This window comes from Fringilla coelebs, assembly GCF_963513975.1.
Source record: "Fringilla coelebs genome assembly, chromosome: 4".
Classification (NCBI taxonomy): domain Eukaryota; kingdom Metazoa; phylum Chordata; class Aves; order Passeriformes; family Fringillidae; genus Fringilla; species Fringilla coelebs.
Window position 1 is genome coordinate 32,354,627 of NC_140032.1, and position 15,887 is coordinate 32,370,513.

The 15,887-nt window shown below is 38.2% G+C and overlaps 1 protein-coding gene across 1 annotated transcript; it reads right to left on the reverse strand.

Annotated features, from left to right (window-relative positions):
* Window positions 1–12: 12 nt before the first annotated feature.
* Window positions 13–15,866, reverse strand: PRIMPOL (primase and DNA directed polymerase; the record flags this gene model as incomplete). The annotated part of the gene is made up of 14 exons (XM_084204005.1): window positions 15,828–15,866; window positions 13,335–13,405; window positions 11,966–12,150; window positions 10,861–10,952; window positions 9,761–9,902; window positions 8,155–8,302; window positions 6,571–6,855; window positions 4,720–4,882; window positions 3,451–3,548; window positions 2,989–3,075; window positions 2,794–2,902; window positions 1,550–1,632; window positions 1,425–1,471; window positions 13–438 (listed from the first exon to the last, which is right to left on the reverse strand). Exons 2-14 carry the CDS (start codon window positions 13,351–13,353, stop codon window positions 13–15), a joined length of 1,884 nt encoding a protein of 627 aa, XP_084060131.1. The 5' UTR covers window positions 13,354–13,405; window positions 15,828–15,866.
* Between the last annotated feature and the right edge of the window lie 21 nt (window positions 15,867–15,887).

Genomic DNA, 15,887 nt, shown 5'->3' on the forward strand with positions numbered 1-15,887 from the left:
ACTCCATTCTGTTCACCCAGGCACTCCATTCTTTGTCCTGCAGCTCTGGAGTGGTGCCTGCGAACCGCCCCGCAGGACTTTCACACCAGCATGCGCCACACAAGTGTCATTCACTGCTGGCCAGGCCTGTGCTTTGCTGCCTTCTTTAGTGTAGAGGTCTTCTTTCCTTAATGCTTCCAAAAGAACTTCATCTGGGATTTCTTCCATGGCATAATTCAGACTGTCATCTGCAGCTTCAGCTAGTTCCACATCTTCAGCAGCTTCTAGGAAACAGGCATCATCTCTTGTGTTTTCCCACTCACTGTCTGACAACAGGAAGTCTTGAGACCAGCTGGTCTCTGGAGATACTGAGGTTTTTGACAAGTCTGACACATTCAAATGTGGATGTACTTTTCCTTCTGTGTGCCCCCTGTCATCCATTAGCATTAACTCTTCTTCCTTTAAGAAACAAGAACACTACTTATTTCATTTGCAAATACTCTTGATACCTTCAGCTGCTCTGCAAGTTTGGAGTTTGTGCTGTCACACAGAATGGACACTGAAGAAAGCTGGCCAACCCTACAAGATTTTCCAGCATATTCATATATAGCCACATTAACCTGTGGAAGCCTATCTTAAGAGGAGTAGAAATCCACTGTTTTTCTAGCACCCTACACGTAGCCTGTTGAATACAGCTTCATAAAATAATACAAGGTTAAGAAAGTGTCTGTTCAAAGATACTATTAGGACCTGAAAATACAGTTAAATGACATTTTCTGAAAATTAATAGCTATTGATAAGCTGCTTGAGTAGAGCTTTACGTGCCATTCTGCTGTATGACATTTAGAGCTCTATAGTTAAATTTATACATTGAAAAAAATACCAATTCTTATTGCCTAAGCACTGGAAAAACTTGTCTGTTCAGGGAGTTCACCTAGAGCCTAGGTGCAGGGTCAGGTCAGTTTAAATATTCTGCCTGTTTGGGGAAACATGCTGCTTTAGTGCATTAATCTCCTAGTGGAGATTAATGAATTTCAGAAATGAGGGTCGCTGGCTTACATTTGACTCTGACTGACTCAAGTGTGCCAGAACCAGTTCTGTTTTACCTTGCATGAAGTCAGACATGCAGAGCTAAACTTGGGCAGTTTCTCTGTTCTGCACCTGGAGCGACCTTGTGGCTTAGACATTGGGAACTGCTGTTTACATCCGAACAGAAAGTTTTTAGTTCCAGGTGAAGTTAGACGATTCCAGAAACTTAGAATTGCTGGGGAACTTAAAAATGAATATATGGAGCTACCACACCAGCACAGCTGGTGTGGGAACCTCTTCTATACCATTGGAACAGTGTGTGGAGCTCTCCCAGCAGACTGGGATGTTAGTGGGAATATCCAAGGACTTCCAGAGCCTCAGAAGAACTTGAGCATCTCAATAGGACAAAAACATACCTCTTTGAAAAGAGATGGGAGGCATATCCCGGGCGGCAATGGGAAACCTAAATCAGATACAAGACATTAATTAAAGTTAACATTCCCAAATGTATTAAGTATAACTGAGATCACAGGCTACATACTTTGTGATTTGAAGTTTTGTTCTCTGCAGACAGGATCGTGGCACTTTTGATACCAGACTTCATTCTTTAGATCTACCAGAATCCTAAGAATGAAATTATTTTGTTTTTTAGTAACAGTACATAAATGAAGTGAATTCATATGGTAGGAAACTCTACCAGTAAATGAACAGGTTTTGTTTGTCCTCATCTATGGACATTGCTTTCATACTCTTGGCATACTTACTACATACTTGTTTTGTACCATTTTTAGTAAACTTCAGGTTTTTTAAGTTAAATAAATTTTTAAGATTACATCTGAAAGTTAAATTTAGTCAATTTCATTACATTAAGCTTGGAAGAGAAAGTCATCAAATTAAGATTAGCATATGGGACTTAACGGTAAGATAATATTTTGTTGCTGCTGCTGTTACAGATAACTTCATTAAAAAAGCCTCATAAAATCACTATTTTCTGTCTACTGATTAGGCCACCCAGCTTTTTCAGCTGTGCTTTGGAAACACCAAACTTCAAGCAACTCACTTGAGAAACAGCAAGTTCATCCAGCTGTGGGGTTTTTGGAATATCCTTGTTTCTCAGAAACACATTCCTTATGTTTCAGGGGTTTTAAATGTTACATAAAATTATTTCTAAGTTAAAATATTTATACTAATTATATACCATAATTCCAATATAATCTAAAAAACTGACTTCATTAATTTTGCTAAAACTATAGGAAGTCTGAGTCCTTGTAGAGTTACTATCAAAACTCATCTTGATTTATGTGGCAGGAATTACCATTCTAAAATGGCAATTCTCAATTATTAAAATGACAGAGTCACTTTAATAATATAATAATGTAATTTAAGAAGCACTGTAAATTAAATTAAAGGCAGTCTGCTTGCTTTCTTATTTTTCAGCTTCCTAGTTGGCAAGTATCAAAACATAGTACTGTTTAATAACATTAACATACTCTATGTTAGCATCTTTGGGTCCATATTTTAAATACCATGAAGATTACTTAATAGAATTATTAAAAATAAAAGTCCAGTTATCACAAAGTAAACTTGAGGAGGGGATAAGTAGTTTCTTTGGTTTTGTAGGGGTTTTTTTTGTAATTAAAACATTGTATCCCCACAGAGCAAGGCAGCAAAATTTGTAACAGTTGCTGATTCTATCCATAAGAGTTTTTTCAGTATTTCTAGAGAATAACAGTGGAACAGGAGAATAAATAAAGCTGTTTAAAACTGAATAGTTAAAGAACATACATTATATTGTTACTTTTGTGAGCTCTTCCGATATTTTCACACCAACGGTAACCAGAAATATCATAAATAAGTAGTTCTTTGAGAGAGAAGTAACTCCATTGTCTTATCCCTGAGGAAAAAAAACCAAAAACTTTAAATTCTTTAGAAATAGTGCTGCAGAAGACTCATATGTAAATAGTAAGGTGGTCTCTTTACCTCCTTGTAGCCCATCTTTATTAACCAAGGAACGAACAAAATTATCAATTTCTGGATATGGCGAACCCTGGTAACCTTCAATGGGATCTGTTAAACCAAAGGCCACAAACATACACTGTTAGAGGGTTTGCCACTGTAATATACCCTTGTAACACTTTATATAGACCATAGGCAGAAAATGTACATGAATCACACTCAAATAAAACCAGGGAGAAAGCCACTGTTACTTTCTTGTAGGTCTTTAAAATGCAGAGGGAGCTGGGACAAAGCAAGACAGCGGTGGTACAGGAGGGAGGGTCAGTGCATTCAGGTGCTGCAGAGCATCCTTCAGTGCAGATGTACTCTGCCTCCTGCAGAAAGGCAGCTGAAGAAGGGCCCTCCCAGAAATTACCAGGCCTACAAGTCACACAACGTCCACATTAAGAGAATTTTTTTCTATGCAGTAGGAAAGGCTTGAGGTACCTCTGCTGCTTCTGGAAGTTTTACTGTTTAAAAAAGCAGACATTTTTCTCTCCTCCTCTGAAAAGCCAGATGACAGAACTTTAATGTCATCACTCGCTCTAAAGAAAGGGGAGAATACAAATAGAAGAGTATGATTCTTACAGCATAACATAGTACAATATAACTCCCTGTAACATCCCACAGGGTGGCACAACATGACACAGCCCTGGGCCCAGGGGTGGGCCAGCAGACCTCCAGGGGTCCCTGCCAACCTTGACCAGCCTGTGACTCACTGTGCACCTTTCCCTGTTCCTGGAGCACTTTCCCTTCTGGCCTTTGCAGTTTCCCTGACTCCCACCACAGGACAGGGGGTCCTCCTCCCCAACACCAACATTTGGTTCCTGGCCAGAGTCCCAGGATCCTCCCATTTAATGACTACGGGTCCACACTCCTACAGCAGGATGTGCTCTAGATGTAATATTTATGCAAATATACCCTTTGGAAGGTTTCATTTTATTTTTTTCTCTCTCTACAATGAACTGCTTTTCCTTGCCATATTGCTAACTGGAAGCCAGATGATAACAGAAGTCTGAATTCAACACAGCAGAATTTCTCATCCATATTTATGGTGTATTCAGCTGATGCCTATGATCTGAATACACTGTGTGGTTTCCTGGCATCAGTTCAGGATAACAAACATTTCAGGATATAAATACAAATACATGTTTTCAATAAAAATATTAATACTATTTTAACCTTTCTGCTACAGCAATGATTAGGATCCTCTTAAGGTATGTCATATCAGAGGTTTAGATTAGATATAGAAAACTTGATTATTGTCTGTAATGGAGGGGTCTGCATCAAATGGGAAATCTGGTGTGCAAAAACACATGGACAGAAACTCTTTATATTTCTTATCTTACTTTGAAAAATATTCAGACTTCTCATATTTAACTGACTAGAAATCTGTTAAGCTTTGCTTCCAGAACTACACAGAATCTGACCAACTTAATAATGGTTATATTTTGCATTTTGAGTGTGTATAGAGAAATGAGGCAAAATTCAGAGGCTGTAACAGATTTGAAGGCAGGTTTAACAAAATGACAATACTCCCAAGAAACTTTTTTCTTCAAAACCAAGAATTTCTACTAGGAACTCCTAAATTACACTGTAACAATGTTAATTGAATAATTGCTTATTCATAATAGTTATTTTTAACTGCTACAGGAGAATTATTATTAAAATGGATATTTAAAAATACAATAAATTTGACTGGAATTAAGTAATTACCCAGTGTTGCAGATTAAAGAGGAAAGAAAATATGCTTCTTCCAAGGAAACATCCTTTTCACAGTTGGGGATAAACTTATTATCCTCTGCTATCTTCAGAATCACATTTTTTCCTGCTTTTGATGACTTATACATCCGGAAATTTCTATTCTTTGTATAAACTCCTACAGGAAAACAGATATTTCTTAACACGGCAGTGCTGGCTAGGAATTAAGACACTGAGCACTTGTAAATTAAACAATTCTCCTTAGGCCCAGCTAAGGGTCTAATGAATGGACAAAAACTGTTACTGACTGGCTCACATCCCATAGAAGAAATGCAACACAGCAAGATCATGCACACATGTACACTTTTATGTTACAGAATAATTAAGACAAATGTTCAACACCTCTATGTAGGCATTTTAATCATTCTGACATTAGAATTGTTAGAAGCTTTCCTTCAGTACAAGAAATTGGTTCTTTCACAATAACTTTGTGAAATACAACTGAGCCCAAAAAGCTGCACAATTATTTTAACCAGAAAGAACTTAACCAAACTTTCTGTTTTCTGTGGACTTCACAGCTTTTCTGAGGCATGTTATCAGGAAAGCTTAATTCCAATCTCAAACAACAAAACAACAATCAGGTATCTTACCATTGCATAATCTATCTAATAATTGATTGAGAAGGTGAGTTTTATTTGCAGGTTGCATTTGACTTTCATTAAGAGAAAAGCACTTACAGAGCTCATACAGGAAGAACATCACAAAGCTTTCTGTCACTACAGCCTCATGATATAATTCAGTAGTTCAGCAATACTGACTTTAGCTTTCCAATTTTGAGGTAATGAGTATAAGATAAATACTGAGGATGGTTAATTATGGGAAACTAATATCAAATTCTTAAAAAGTGAGACAGGAAACAAATTTTGATTTAAATTCCATTTACAAATATGCTTGAAGGAATTATGAACAGTAGGTGAAAGTAACCTTTCTGACTCAGTAACAGAGAAGCCTACTGTAGCCAACTTTGGGATTATATTTCAATAGATCAGACATACTGAAGAGGCCCACAATAAAAGTGATCCTGAATTCCATGAGAAGAATTTGAAGGAATGGAGATTCTTCAGAAGAGTCTGAAGAAAAAATCCAAGGTAAAGTCCTGAAATGTGTAACACACTGCTGTGCAAAAGCGTGCTAAGCTATTTTCATTTCCCTGAGATAAGGCAAAAAGAAAAAAAAAACAAAAAACGGATATGGAGTTAAAGAAGGGTGGAACTTTCAAACTCTAGTTTGACTATGGGTGTTGTGCTCCTGGAGATTTGTAACATTTTTAATACCATGAACAGCCTGTGCCCAGCTGGGCCAGGAAGTGCCCAATCCAAAATTTCTACTATTTTATGACTGAAAGCTAACAGCTGCCATTCCAAACAGGGAAAGAAGGCTCAATTCATACATGTAGAAAAATACAGAAAGCCATGCCTGTAAGACTTGTTCCTTTATTAAGCAGCTTCTAATTCAACTGAAATAACCAAAATGCAATATATATGCTATCTTCTTTCAATCCAAATGGAAGCACTAAGCCCTTAAGGGAAAAAAAAATTGTCTTGTGTGGAAAGAACTACTCTAAACTTCATACCAAAATAATCAAATGTAGTACTATAAGAAGTTCAACAGACCATGAATCTAAGGCTCCTTTAAAGCACAGCACTTAGAATGACAGCTTCAGCATGTATTTAAAGTCTCTTAGGATGACAGTTTCAGCATGTATTTAAAGTCTGACCATAGGGACAACACTAATCAAAGATTAAGGAACATTTCATTCTTAAACTTCGTTGCATGCCAAAGAGGTTTAAAAACACTTATACTTACCTAGATCCACAAAAAGCTGCTTGTTGCCTTCTTTATCCTTGACTATTAGGAAGGAAAAATCTATATTTTCTCCCTGGTGTGGCATTTCCATATCCTTTGTTTCATGAGCAATGGCTGGCGTGTCTTTAGAATCATCTTCAACAGCTGTGAGGTTTGTAAGAGAACCGTCTAATCCAGCTCCTGCAGAACACTGGAAAACATTCCCTGCTTCTTCTGTTGGAATCACAGCAGCCCTATTCTGCATTAATATTATGGCAGGCTGCAAAATGGTTCTCACAAAGTTACCTTAAAAACAAACAAAAAAGGCCAGAAGCAGGAGATGTCATTTATGAAGAAATGTCATTTATTAAGAAAGAACTTAAGAGGGTTTCTGTGCAAACATTTTTCAAAACAGCTAAGATGGAAGTGGTTGAAGTTCAGGGTCTTTTTAGCCCTTCTGGATTTTTAAAAAGAAATCTTTTGACCAGCCCACTGTATATAATAGTTCTGGCCAGTGACTGAGAAATCAGTGCCTTGCAAGAATTTGTACTAAACTTCTTTAAAAAAACCCCAAACCCTAAACACTAACAAGCTCAGATTTAGGATTCTAAAAAGGCTGTGACTGTCCTCCTCACTACTGATTTCCCTAATTTCACTTTCATAATGATTGAAATGTTTACTTGCAGCTTCATGGTGTATTTACTGATGTAAGAGCATGACTAAACAAAAAATTACTTTTACAAAAGTATTTTGTAATGACTTTTCAAACTCCCAGTATTGTAATTCAACTCCCATTGTAACTCCAGGCTTTGCTAGATGGTAACCAAAGACAGACAAATAAAAACCATGGCCAAGTTAGTTCTGGGGAGAAAGCAAGAGAAGATAATAAATACAGATGTGAGGGAAAAAATATGAAGTGGAAGGAAGATTGGCAAGGATGATTTTACACTTGTTGGATGAAGCTTCCATAGTGAACATGAATATGAAATACTGTTCCTCCCAGGCTACGTATCAGCAGAATGACTCAGCATATCAAGCACCAAAATAATCTTCCTCGTAATTCATTACAGGACTAGTGTGGTACACAAATGAGTCAAGACAACCCTGGCAATTCTCTGTGTTGGAGTTGCCATATTTGAGAAATCTCGACTCGTGTAAACAACTAAAGTTGGTTTCAGCTTTCTCATAAGCGTGTTTATGCACAGGTGGCTTGAAATCATCTTTGTCCTGCTTTTTTGACAACATGCTGAGCAGAAATTAACTGTATTTAGAGCAAAAACCAGCAGCTTTAATTGTTAAAACTGACCCTAATCTGAGAATTAATGAGCCATAGACTTGCCAGTTTCACAGAGATTAGTATTTTTGTAAATAAAACATACAGGCACTAAAAAGAGTTACAGTTTTGTAAACACATGCTAATTATATGAAAAGAAAGTAGAATATGAGAAAAAATGAGGCTTAATGAAATAGAGAGCAATTATGTATATGCTGGGAATACATATTTGTTTCCACATATAATTCCATTAAAATAAATACTCATATGGGAGATGGCACAGTATAAAGTCACCTTTTGTTTCTAGGTGTAAGAGAAAAGAACACACTTACCAATATGAGTGTTATCCTTAAATACAGTCTTTTCGGGTAGAAAAATTAAATGCCGACTAAATTTTTCATCAGTACTGGAATCCAAGTTCAAGACATCTTTTGATGAACAATTCACATCATAAAATTCTTTTAATTTTTGGCTGACAAGCTGAAATTACAAACATTATTTATGTTGTTTTACTCTAGTAGTTGTATCTGCAAAACCTAACACAAATTCAGATTCTACATTTTTCTCAAGTTCTTTTTTTTTTTCCTCATTTTGAGCATACAAATAATTTAATTCAAACTAACCCATATGACGTTTTAACCAAGTTTGACTTTATTTCCTTAAATATGCAAGTCACTTAACACTTAACTAACAGTGATAAGCTGAGAAGAGGTCCAGTTTCTGAGGTCAAAGTCTGGTTAGGAGGCTTTACCCTGCAGGTGTTTTCCACCATGAAGCAGTTCACACCCACAGTGACAATGTTTGCAATGCAGACTCACCAGGAGTGGAAGAGGGAGGCTGTCATGATACACAGGACCGGTGAGCAAATTCACTGTGATGATTTAGCTGATTCATTGGTACAACCCAATGAACAACAACTAAGCAGAAAACAGATTTCACTCTAAATTAGCTCTAAAAAACCCTTTTATAAACCAAGCTAGTGATTACTCATGTCTAGGACTGGGACTCAAAACCTAAAGATCTGGAAGCTTTGGGTTTTAGCAGCTCAGATCCTCCACCCAGCAAATCCAAAATCCCCTTCTTAACCTCAGGAATCTCTACATTTCAGAGTAGAAATCCACAATGGATAAACCCCTCAAGATTCTGTATCAATGAAGGGTTCTTTATGAAGGAATTACCTCAATAATCTTTTACTTTTGTTCACTTCTAGCTAGAGACATGGAGGTGACAGAAGTCTCACAAACAGACATCCACTCACAATGAGATCTTACTAAAACAGAAGAAATTCTTCTAAGAACATATGAATGCCATATTGAATTTGCAGAGAGTTCATTTACAAAAAAATTGCAATAAAATGGAAACTGCACTATTTAATAAAAATAGATAATTAGCAAAGGTATTTAATTTTAGGTACCAAATTGGTAAATGCACTCCCATGATGCTCTCTACATCATCATTTAACTAAATTATAATGAACTGTCATCTAAAGAAACTTACAAGAGAGATTCATCTAAGCCTTGATATACAACTGCACCATTAGGCAAAGGGAATGAACCAAGGAATATATGAATGGAACTTTTATTGATGAGTACCTAAAGGGTCCCTAAACATTCCTTCAGTTTTACAACTTTGAAATGGCAGAGCACATAAAACAATCTTCAAAAGTAAACCTACCATGTCAGTAAACCTACCATGAATACAAACAGACCAACAGCCATCATTCTTTATTTTTTCTTTCAATTAAATTTTTGTCTCACTTAGATTAAGCCCTTGCTTTATTTAAAATAGTATTTTTACTCAATTAAAAATAATCACTGGGTCTGCAATTCTTTTTATTTTACTATAGCATAATTAATATAAAGTGGTAAATACTTTGGTTTCATATTAAAATAACAACGAACTCATATTCATCCACAGCATGACTTTGCTCCAGTTTACCTCAATTAGCTTCATGACCATACTCTTGCCATCTGCATCAGGATTTGCTGGTTTGTAAAACTCCAAATCAAAATAAAGTTTGCAAGCATCTTTTTCAGGAATTACTTCATAGCAATGCATAAGACTTGTTTTGCAACCTTGGCTAAGGAGAAACAAAAACAAATCACAACCTCTCATGATAAACATTATGACCATGATAAACATGCTTATCAGTTGCAAACAAGGATCCCACATATTTTATTCTGCAATCACCCATCCATATTTTAAAAATGTAGCAGCTTTGAAAAATTTGTAACTAACACCAGCACCAAGTATCAGCAACGATTCTCTGGCCTAGAACTTAATTTTGTAGAGTACTCTCCTCCTCATACCCCCCCCAGTCTTACAATACATACAGAAATGTTGAGAATCCAAGGAACTATGAAAACTAAAGTAAAAAACTTAAGTTATCACTCATCTGTCTTTAGCACAAAAAAAGAGATTATATGGAGTTTTTTCTAACTAAATTAAAAAATAATCCCATGGTCAGTTTCAGAAAAAAATCAGGCTTTACGCATAAATATTGTCTCAGATTTCTTTCACTTCATAGCCAAATGTTTTATTGTAAAAGAAACAAATGGGTGGGAAAGTTCAGTACATGACTGAATTGTCAATACCTGGAACTCCATCATGCAAATGCAAACCCATAAATCAGTTTCCAGACATCTGCATTAACACCCACTGAAACTGGGGCATGACTAGTCAGAGAAGTACATTTTAGTCATGTGTTGGTATGATCCCCAGAGGAAAGCTGACGGCAAAAGCAAATCTACTGGTAATAAATTTCAGTTCAGCAGACAGAGTACTTAATTCACAGGAAATAATGGCAACCTGCTACTCAAAGGAAAGTTGAAACCCACTATAGAATATATTGTTTTGTGCTCGTGAAGATTTTTTCCCATTGCCAAGATGAAACCTCAGGTAACCCATTACAGCTCTGTGTTACTCAGAGCAGCAGATGGCTCCTGGGAATACCTATCCCCTGATAGCTCTCACTAGCTAGGATATCCACTATAGCCCTAACTTTTAGTAACATACAGGGCACCCGCTCAAATACTCACGTGTAATAAAACCAAAGCTCTTCATATGTTGTCACAAGGTAAAACCTCTGTCCACTCTGTGTGCTCTTTTCCAAAGCAAACACATGAACATCCTTTTTAAGTAAAAACATTGACATTTTTTGTTAGTTTTATTCAAAAAAACAGTTTAAATCTTCCTAAGTTCCTCCTGGTTAGTAAATAGTAGAGAACTATAAACAGATCACTTATCCTTTTCCACACTCAGTAGCATGTAGTTTTAGTTTAGAACATCATTCTGATTTCAGTTACATGGGTAAACCTTTGAAGCTTTCTTTGCTGTGCAGTAATTTCAACTGTTTTCTCTTGGTTTTTTCTGAGCAATATCAAGTGCATCTAAAGGGAGGAGGAACAATGTCCTGAAAGGAGCAGTCTCATGGACATGATGGCAGTATAAGCTTTATGGGCAAATATTCTTCAGACATTACGTTTTTTAGATCAAAAAATGGAAATCTGAGAAGAAAATAGAAAAAAACTACTGCCAAGCCAATGAGAACCCATTTCAGAAAACAGGCTGTTAGGATTACTTTAATACCTGGAACAGGTATGGAAAAAAACACATTACTTTCTTTAAAAGTAGCAATCAATTTAAAAAGTGTTAAACTGAAAACAAAGGATACCTTTCACACAATATTTATTTGGCTAATCACTTCTAATCATCTGAACTTGCTACTCAGATGCCACTGGAGAGTTGTATTGTTTTTATTTAGTCTCTGCCTCTTCTTTATCTCTTTTTCTTCCTCATTTTTTTCCTCCTCTTTCTTCCTACTCAATTCTCACTACCCTCCCATTTTCCTGCCCACCCTGACAGCTTGTTCATCTTGAGAAGGAACAAATTTATCACTACAACGTTCCCAAAAAGCACTTTTACTGTTCAAAGTTAACACCACATATCAACTTATATGTTAGAACAGAACTAGTACTTCAACTTAGAGATACCTCCAGTGCAATGTGATTTAAAAGGACAAAAAAAAAACAGCTTGCAGTTTCAGGATCGGGAAGAAAAAGATCTTGTAAATTGATAAAGACTTCACTTGGCAATCTTGAAAGTATATAAAGAGTAGAGACATTTCTTTAACACATAACATACCTCTTCACAGGTTTTTACATAATTAAAAGCTTCAGCCTGTCGAGAAAATATTCTCCAAACAGAGGATGGCATAGAGGGTTTGGACAGTCTTGGTCTATAAACTGTAGGGAGAGGATTTCTTTCATAGTGAGATGCTAGTTCTTCCACTTTCTTCAGTCTTTCTTGCCATTTTCTTTTAATTTCTCCTAAAGCAATTACAGATAGTCAAATCAGTTTAATCCATTTGCAAGGCAATTTTAATTTGAATATATCCTGTACTCCTCACTGCTTTCCATTCTGGCTTAGTTGAATATAATTTATTAATTACCTGGGAGTAGCCAATATTCCAAATCAATGCCCAGCCTTGCTAGGATACTCATTTTAATATTGTCTCTACACTGTTTTGGAAGTACAAGAGCTTCATATTAACACTATCAAAGATAAACACAACAGAATAAAGATAGTGAAAGAAGGCTTAGGAATTTTCATTTTTGTCTACAGAATGGTATTACACTTCTCAGAAAGTATACAAACTGTTGACTAGGCACATAACATCAGTAAGGAGTAAAAAAATACTAAGAGTAAAAAAATATTTTTCCTTTATAGTTGGGGAGACAAATGAGATAATTAATTCTTATGAGTAGTAAAATATTTGAGTTCATAGGAGGAGTTAAGACTTCTGTGACTTTAGCTCTGAGTTCTGTATCTCAAAGTAAAAGAATTGAAATAAAAAATGAGGGCTCCATTCTCCATTGCTGACCTTTGCTATTGATCACTCATACTTTCACCTGCTCTAAAAGCTCGTGTATTTTTCACAAGTTTAAAACAACAATCTTATCTCTTCTCAAGAAATAGAACAATGCAGTGACTTGTTATCTGCAACCTTTAAGTTTCTAGTCCCATAAAGTAATCCAAATACTGCAGAGTAATGTAGTAAAGCATCAACACACACATGTACAATTATCTGTAAGTGGAACACCTGCAAATCAGTAAAAAGCATGGCCAGGAAACTGTGAAACAGAGGAAGAGAGGCAAGAAGTAACAAACATGAAGGGGAATCTTCTTGTTCTGTCCAGCACAACCACTTGGTTCTCCTAACAGCACCTGGGTTGCAGTGAAAGATAAAAATGAAAATGAGCATACTCAAAAGTATTCAAACCTTTAACAAGCTGGATCCACAAGGCAAATTTAAATATTAAAATATTCTTGTGGAGCCCCAAAGCCCAGATTTTAGATCCTCTCATTTCCCCCTCCAAGTTTTCCACAGCAGAAGTTCCGGGACACTTACATTTCTACCCACTGTTCTAAGCCTGCCAACGTCTTGATAGTCAGGGCCTGCATCAAGTTTAAACCAGAATGTTTTTTCTCCAACAGGAATCAAACATATTACCTCTATCCCCCTCGTCCATCTTCTGAACTGTGCATTTTCTTCACTCCTTTTTTGTGCTCTTAGTTTCTTCTCTGGGAATGAAAAGTTGGATTATAGACAGCAATCAGCATTTCTCAGAAGTGCTAACAAAACTTTCGTTTTCATTTTGATGTTGCTGGCTGTAAATTAACTGGCTGCAAAAGACATCCCTACATCAGCATTTTCCCACAAGGTGACCATTAAAAAAGGAAAGTGAAAGAGAAGCCATATAATTCTTTATTAATTTTAAACTTTCTAATTATATCAGGCCATACTTTTGCAGAAACACAGCTGGGAAGATATCTGAACATCGGAGCAGGACAATAACCCTTACTTTAAACTGAAACCTATCAAGGTTCTTGCAGTCCAAACAGTCTCTCAAGAGTCCAACATGTAAAGTCTTGTCAAGGCAATTTCAATTCCTGAGTGAACTGTAACACAACACATCTATTTAGAGCACATACAATCAACACTTACAGACCAGCCTTCTGAATTCACTGGGAAATTCTCACTTCATCTTCCTCTCTTATGTCCCACCAGAAATAAGAGCAGTACTTATTTTTGTTTGACTTGACTGAAAGAAATTTTGTCACCAACATGTTTGGACTTCAGTGTTAGTGACTCAGCAGGATGACTGCATGGAGAGCCTGGAAAAATGTCTCCTGAGCAATGACTTAAAGAACTTGCTATTTCATTTTCTCTATTCTATGGAAGACTACTCCCTTTACTTCTCATGATATCAACAAAACATATTACCCACACCTGCTGACAACTGAAGCTGAGACATGCAAATCAACTGCTACTCAAAATAACATTACACTTGTTTCCTGGCCAGTGTGTATCATGCAACATAGTTCTATGGCAGAATTCATGGTCTTTGACACAAATAAATCCATGAGATTTTCTCCCAGCTACTGATTCAGCCTTAGAAGAACACATTAAATTAGCCTAGCTATCCTTACGTTGAGCTGACAGGTGGCATATGAACAAACACTACTCATTTCCCAACAACAAATGTTCATCTTGCCCTCCTCCTAGGGGAAGTGGCCTCTACAATTACAGAATCACAGAATGGCTCAGGGGGGAAGGGGCCACAATGGGTCATCTGGTCCAACCTCTCTGCTCAAGCAGGGTCATCCTAGAGCATGTGGCACAGGATAGTGTCCAGTCAGTTCCTGAGTATCTCCAGTGGAGGAGACGCCACAACTCTTCTGGACAACCTGTTCCTCAAATTAAGATTGCAAGTACAAAACTCAGTACATCAGACCTGAAAAAGTAGGTTAGTACCTGTTATGAGAAGCTGGAATACACAGCTTCTAATGTTATCTGACTTCTGCTGCTGAAGGTCGATGTACAAATATGAAACCAGCTGACCTGAAAGTTGATGATGAAGCCAAAATCAGCCCTCAGAGTCAGAGCGCTGTTGCGCAAGGCAGGTCTGTGGGCAGCCAGGGATAGTCACCATGCAGGTGGGCAAAAACCCTGTCCAAGGGAAGGTCCTGCTGTGGTACAGGACAGCTCACCCACAGGGATCTTGCTCACTGAGGTCAAGAAGGGGGCTGCTCATTTAGTAATTGTCCACACTGATTATTCTAAATAGCCATTTCCTTTACAAACCACCATTCCTTCGGAATCACACAATATTCTGAGTTGGAAGGATCATCTCTAATCCAACTCCCGGCCCTGCACATGACCACCTCCAAGAGCCACCATGTACACCATGTACCTAACAACGTTGTCCAAATGGTTCTTGAGCTCTTTGAGGGTTGCTGCTGTGACCACTTCCCTGGGGAGCCTGTTTCAGAGCCCAGCCACCCTGTGGGTGAAGAAGCTTTTTCTAATATCCAACCTCAACCTCCCCTGACACAGCTTCAGGCCATTCCCTTGGGTCCTGTCACTGGCCACCACAGAGATCAGTGCCTGCCCCTCCTCTTCCCCCTCACAAGGATGTTGAAGACCACAGTGAGGTCTCCCCTTAGCCTCTGTTCATCTTGGTTTGTTCATCTTCTCCAGACTGAACAGACCAAGTGACCTCAGCTGCTCCTCATATGGCTTCCCCCCAAAGCCCTTCACCATCCTCACGGTGCCCAAAACTGCGCACAGCATTTAAGATGAGGCTGCACCAACATAGTATAAATGTACCAGAACGGCACATTTGTTTCAACAGGCAGAGGAACTCAAGCAACAGCGCAAACCTAACAAGGTTTGGGTTGCACCATGCACACCCAAGAGCAGCAAGGACAGCCGTGCCCGGCTCAGAGCCCGCAGGGCGCGGCGGCTCAGTGTTCCGCCATAGGGCCCGGCCCAGCGAGCTCCTCCGGAAGAGCAGAGCAGAGCAGAGCAGAGAGCAGCCACTCCGTGGCCCCTCAGCCTGGCCTCGCACGCCTCTCTCCGCGCCGGGAGGGCCCGCACAGCCAGGCCCGCCTCGCCGGCGCCGCTCCGGCCGGCACGGACTCACGGCCGGCACAAACTCACCGCCAGCGCCCGCTCCCCGCCGCCATTGGCGCGGGCAGCCCGGCCCGCGCGGGGCGGGGC